General features: G+C 50.0%; 1 protein-coding gene across 1 annotated transcript; it reads left to right on the top strand.

Annotated features, from left to right (window-relative positions):
- The first annotated feature begins 1,090 nt into the window (after nucleotides 1-1,090).
- SLITRK1 (SLIT and NTRK like family member 1) lies at nucleotides 1,091-4,713 on the top strand. Its single transcript, XM_005446286.4, has one exon. It carries the CDS (start codon nucleotides 1,310-1,312, stop codon nucleotides 3,386-3,388), a length of 2,079 nt encoding a protein of 692 aa, XP_005446343.1. The 5' UTR covers nucleotides 1,091-1,309; the 3' UTR covers nucleotides 3,389-4,713.
- The last annotated feature ends 1,672 nt before the right edge of the window (nucleotides 4,714-6,385 follow it).

Raw genomic sequence — 6,385 nt, 5'->3', positions numbered from 1 at the left:
ATAGACTGCAGGGGAGGAAGAAACGCATTTTAAAGCAACGATAAAAATGGCGTGCAGAATAATTACCTCAAATTGCTACTCGCTTGACACCCTGACAGTAATTCTGTTCAAGCCATTGGGAAATTCAATAAGGCAAGCACACCTTCCTCGCCTGCTTGTACAGATGTGAGTGTGTGTGAACGAGGGCAATAAGGAAATGGTCGGGAGGAGGAGAATGCTAAACTTTCCATCTTAAAATAAAAGAAATAAATTAAACAATCCATTTAGGAGAAAGCATCTAAATAGATCGACAGCTTTTAATGCCAACGTTTTTAACGCTTGCCCTGTACGTGGATTGATTTTTTTTTTTTCTCCAGCATTCCCTCAGCAGATGGATTTTTGCCACTGCAGCTCAGCAGAGGGTGTCAGATCTTTCAGAGTGCACCAGGTTGAAACGAGCTGAGCCTCTTAGCAACTCTCCCTCTGCGTGCATGTGAGTGTGTGCGAGCGTGCGGCTCGGCAGCAGCGGAAGGAAAAAGAAGAACGAGCGAGCGAGCAGGGGAGGCAGCGCGGGCGGCAGGGCGCGGCGCGGGCGGGCGGGCGGCCCCGGCCCCGCGGCAGGCTCGGGCCGGCGGCGGGCATGGGCAGCCGCGCACCGCAGCGGGGGCAGGCGCCGCGCAGCGCCGGCGGCTCGGCCGGCAGCGCCTAGGCTGGGCGCGCTTTCAGCACCGAGGCGCTGGACAGCGCCCGGCGGGCGGCGGGCGAGGAGCGCGGCTCCGCGGCCGCGCGGCAAGGTCAGTCCGGCGCGGAGCCGCGCACAGCGGCAGCCTCCGCGGCCAGCGCAGCGCCGCCCGCCCGCGCCTTTCTGACATGCAGCGGCGGCCGGTGGCTAGCAGCACCGTTCCCGTGCCGGTGAGCCAGCCTGGCCGGCAGACCTCCACTTAGCTGCCCGGGAGGCGTTAGGGAGGGCGATCAAGGAGGGGGATTTTTTTTCCTTCTACTTCTTTTTTTTTTTTTTTTTTTTTTTTTTTTTTTTGCGTGCCTTGCAGTACGTGCCTCGATAGTTTGTGGATATTGACTGGAATCTGAGCTGTTGCAGTTGTACGGGGGGGGGGGGGGGGGGAGAGAGAGGGAGAGAAGAGAAAAGAAAGCGTGTGTCCCCCGCTCCGCCGACCCTCCCTGCTCCCCCTCCCCACATATTTTTTTCTCTCCCCCTTTGGTGGCGGTTCGGACATTTAATGTATTGAATGAACTGGAATTGCTTTCCGTGTGAGAAGGATGGTTGCTGTTACTTTGTGATGAGATCGGGAATGAATTGCTCGGTTTAAAAATGCTGCTTTGGATTCTGTTGCTGGAGACGTCTCTTTGTTTCGCTGCTGGAAACGTTACAGGGGACGTTTGCAAAGAGAAGATCTGTGCCTGCAACGAGATAGAAGGGGATTTGCACGTAGACTGTGAGAAAAAGGGATTTACCAGCCTGCAACATTTCACCGCCCCAACTTCCCAGTTTTACCATTTATTCCTGCATGGCAATTCCCTGACTCGACTGTTCCCTAATGAGTTTGCTAACTTTTACAATGCAGTCAGTTTGCACATGGAAAACAACGGTTTGCATGAGATTGTTCCTGGGGCTTTCCTTGGGCTGCAGCTGGTGAAACGCTTGCACATAAACAACAACAAGATCAAATCCTTCAGGAAGCAGACTTTCCTGGGGCTGGACGATCTGGAATACCTTCAGGCAGATTTTAATCTATTGCGGGATATTGACCCGGGAGCATTTAGGGACTTAAACAAGCTAGAGGTTCTGATTTTAAATGACAATCTCATCAGCACCTTACCCCCCAATGTGTTTCAGTATGTGCCGATCACCCACCTCGACCTCCGGGGAAACCGTCTTAAAACCTTGCCTTATGAGGAGGTCCTGGAGCAGATCCCAGGCATTGCTGAAATCCTGCTAGAGGATAACCCCTGGGACTGCACTTGCGATCTGCTGTCGTTGAAGGAATGGCTGGAAAACATACCCAAAAATGCTTTGATCGGCAGAGTGATTTGTGAGGCTCCCACTAGGTTGCAGGGCAAAGATTTAAATGAGACCACAGAGCAAGAGCTGTGCAAAAAGAACAGAGTGGATTCTAGCCTAGCTGCTCCCCCTGCCGAAGAAGAAACCTGCGATCCTGGTCCCATTCCAACCCCCTTTAAAATACATGGCAAAGAAGACCCTGCCACACCAGGATCTGCTCCAAATGGAGGTACAAAGATTCCCGTCAACTGGCAAATCAAGACCAGACCCACTGCTGCTGTGTCAACAGTTAGTGCGAAGAGCAAGCTCCCTGCTACCATGTCCTGCCCACAGATCTGCAGCTGTGATCAGATCCCTGGCTCGGGTTTAAAGGTTAATTGCAATGACAGGAATGTGAGCAGCTTGGTGGATTTGAAGCCCAAGCCTTCCAACGTGCAGGAGCTGTTTCTAAGAGACAACAAAATACACACCATCAGGAAATCCCACTTTCTGGATTACCGGAAACTTAATTTACTTGATCTGGGCAACAACAACATTGCCACTGTTGAGAACAACACCTTCAAGAACCTCTTTGAACTCCGATGGCTCTACATGGATAGCAACTATTTAGACACCCTGTCCCGGGAGAAATTCACTGGGCTGCAAAACCTGGAGTATCTGAACGTGGAGTTTAATGGGATCCAGTTGATCATGCCTGGCACCTTCAATGCAATGCCCAAACTGAGAGTCCTCATCCTCAACAACAACCTGCTGAGGTCTCTCCCCGTAGACGTGTTCGCTGGGGTCTCACTCTCCAAGCTGAGCATACACAACAACTATTTCATGTACCTCCCAGTGGCGGGGGTGTTGGACCAGCTCACCTCCATCACCCAGATTGACCTGCATGGGAACCCATGGGACTGTACTTGCCCTATCGTGCCTTTCAAACAGTGGGCAGAGATGCTGCGCCCCAAGGTGATTATGAGTGACCTGAGGTGCGAGTCCCCTGAAGATTTCTTCAAGGAGGATTTCGAGTCCCTCTCCAACGATGTGATTTGCCCTCAGTTAAAAATCTCACCCACATTAACTTCTACTAACAAAAACAGCACCGGGTTGACAGAGACAGGTACTCACTCCAACTCCTACTTGGAGACCAGCAGGGTCTCTATTTCGGTGCTGGTGCCAGGGCTCCTGCTGGTTTTTGTGACCTCTGCATTCACGGTTGTTGGCATGCTGGTGTTCATCCTGAGGAACAGAAAGCGGTCCAAGAGGAGGGATGCCAACTCCTCTGCATCCGAAATCAACTCCTTGCAGACGGTCTGCGACTCGTCCTACTGGCACAACGGGCCCTACAGCTCCGACGGGGCCCACAGGGTTTACGACTGCGGCTCCCACTCCCTGTCGGACTGAGGCGGCGGGTGGGGCGGGGGCGGCCGCCGCCCGGGGCCGGCCCTGCGCGCTGCGGCCGGTGGGGCGGCGAACGGCGCCTGGGGACCGCTCTGCACCTCGGCTACCTTGTGTGAGAAGCAGAACACACGCACGCACGCACGCACGCCCCTCCTCACGACCCCCAGAGCAAGCACCGAGGCCCAGGGCGCAGCGGGGGGAGCACGGAGCGGGGGCGCCTCCCCACAGCTCCGCGCAGCCAGCGCGGTGGGCGCATCCCCCGCGCACTGCCGGGGCAGCAGCGGACAAGCGAGGACCCGCTTGCTGCGGCTGCGGCAGGACGAAGCACGGCTCCCGGTTGTGTTGGGCTTTTGTTCTGTTGTGTTGGGGTTTATTTTGCTTTTTTGCCCTCTTCACTTGTGGACCGAGCCGTCTCCGAGAGGCCGGGCAGAGGGCCGGAAAGGCTGAGGGAAGAGCGGAGGAAAGGCTGGGTGTCGGTCTCCTCCTGACTGCAAAGCAGGAGTGGAAAGTTGCACGAAGGCATGAATGTAATGTAAATAAATGACTCCGACTCCGAAACAGAGAAATGGACAGGGAAAAAAAAAAAAAAAAGAAAAAAAAAGAAAAAAAAAGAAAAAAAAAAGTGCTGCATGGCTCGCATGGATACAACGCACCCCAGGGACGCTCCAGCCCCCGACTGGAAGCAGCGTCTAGTTCACACCATCATCCCTCTTACCTGATAAGTCCCTTCGTATCAAACCTTCTATATACGAAATACAGTATAATAATAAAAAGTGCCATTTCGCCATTTTTGTGTGATCAATAGGCAGTAGACATCGTACTTTTACCGTGGAAAAAAAATTGTAAAGGTTTTATTTAAGGCATAGTTGCATGAATATTCTCATTGGATTTTTTTTCTTTCTTTCTTTCTTTTCCCTTTCTTTTGCTTTTGAGGCGGGAATTACTTTGCTGGGAGAGAGTTTGCTTTGTTGATGGTGGATTGTGTTTCGTTTTTCGGGGTTGGGGGGAGGGCTTTTGTTTTTTCTCTTTTTCTATATACATATTCAGTATTGCCTTTCCATCTGAATGTAAAAATTAGTACCCTTGATTTCTATTATGGTAACAGTGTAAACATTAAAAAAAAAAAAATCCAAGGCAGTTAAGCATGACCAATTAATGTCACTCTAGTGCTTAGGCTGCAAAGTTTAATGGTAGAAAATTCTGTGCTGTTGTAAATCTTACTACAACTTGAGGAAACCAGAACTGAGGAAGCAAGTGAAACTTACTAATTCTATTTGAGGATTTTATAATGGCATATTTTTTCAGTATTAAAGTGAAAATGTTTTCAACTCCGGGTCCTTACCATTTTTCCAGCATCAGTTCTTGCAAGTGGGTGATTTGGGTTTAGGGGACAGAGCCTCCTTTCAGTGCTTTCTGTGTGTGTTTCTCTCCCTCTCCCTCTCTCTTTCCCTCCCTTCCTCCCTCCCTTTTCTCATTCATTCACACGCAGAGCCACAAACACCCTTCTCTCACCCCTTCCCCAATATAAATAATACACAGAACTTTCCTGCCTCCTCCTCTGCCTCGCCTCCTTTTCTTTTATTGTATTTTTTATACTAAGACAGTGAATCCCTTTATTAATACTGTGACTCTCGCTGCCGCCGCCTCTGCTGCACACTGCAGATATATTAGGGATGTTAGAGGGAATTTGATTTAATTGACTCTGCCTCGCTGGCTCTCATTAAGCCGGAGCCGGATTTCACCGGTCAGCACCCCCGGCCGGCAGGCAGCTTGCCGGGCTGGCGGCGAGGCGGGGCCGCTGCCGGCTGCGGGGCTCCAGCAGCTGCTGCTGCGAGTGGGAAAACTAATTAGCGAGGGGACTTTCCCATCCCTGCTCTGGGTAGCTGCACCCTTTGATATTAAACACTGAAGAAACACACGGCGCAGCGCTGCAGTTGGACTTCAGGGCAGCTCGCATTGGTTCCCCTTCCTGTAAAGAAAAGTGCCCCTAAACCCAGTAAAACCTGTAAAGGCGAACGCCCCTGCAAATCACTTGTAGCTCACAGCTCGAGTCCCAGTGGAGGTATAGAGAATTTCAGTCACGTTGCTTCTGGCTTTCTCCAGGCAGAGAATCCTTTTAAAGAATAAAACACCGTAAGGGACTTGCTAAACTTCAAATACTGATTCGGTTTGCTTTATAGAAAGTTCCCACCTTTGGGATATGCGAGGAGAAAACAGACATACTGACACACACATTGCAACGGATACACTCTCAAAAACGAGGCAGAAGCCTGATCCTGAGTGTTCATGAAGTATTAAACATGCGGAATAGCTCATTCCTCCAGAATCCCTTATCACTGTGGAAAGGTCTGCAGTCTCCTAGAAAATACCTTGAGGTTTGGCTGTGTAGCTCTGAAAACGGGATGTCCTGATTAACTATACCAACCGGTCCTATTTTGAGGGCCCTTCTTTATTCCCCCTCACTTCTTTGTTAGACTGATTGTTCTACCAGGACATTCTGTGTAAAACAAAGTGATGGCAGTAGAGGCACTAGTTTGCCATTGTGCGTTGTACAATCTGCCGGATTCAGAAGAAAAAAAATGCATTTACATGTGAGCCAGTATTTCTGTCCTCAGGAGGCCATCAACTTTAGGTTAGGCATAGTAAAAACAAAACCAAAACCAAAAACATTTAAGAATAAGCCAGTGCACCCCTAGATGACTACCTAAGTTGTGCTGCCTTCTCCACGGTATCGTGGAGATGAAACTGAAGAACTGAGAGCATTAAGGATACATCCCATGCTAAAAAATCATAGTTATGTTACAAGCACTGTTAGAGAAGTAAAGATAAAATATATAGTGAATTACAGATGTCAAATCACTGACAGATCAGACATGCATGCATTCCAGAGAATATAATGCTAAATATATCATTTTGATGTCATCATTAAGAAGTAGCATAAACTTGTAACTTTGGTCATTTCCTTCCCTCAAAGTGCTAGTTCGTTGGCACGCTTAAGTA

The sequence above is a fragment of the Falco cherrug genome, chromosome 2 (genome assembly GCF_023634085.1).
Source record: "Falco cherrug isolate bFalChe1 chromosome 2, bFalChe1.pri, whole genome shotgun sequence".
Lineage (NCBI taxonomy): Eukaryota > Metazoa > Chordata > Aves > Falconiformes > Falconidae > Falco > Falco cherrug.
This window is presented reverse-complemented; position numbering and strand designations above follow the sequence as displayed.

Excerpts from the sequence above, each read along its gene's own strand:
- SLITRK1 (XM_005446286.4), top strand. The coding sequence starts at position 1,310 with ATGCTGCTTTGGATTCTGTTGCTGGAGACGTCTCTTTGTTTCGCTGCT.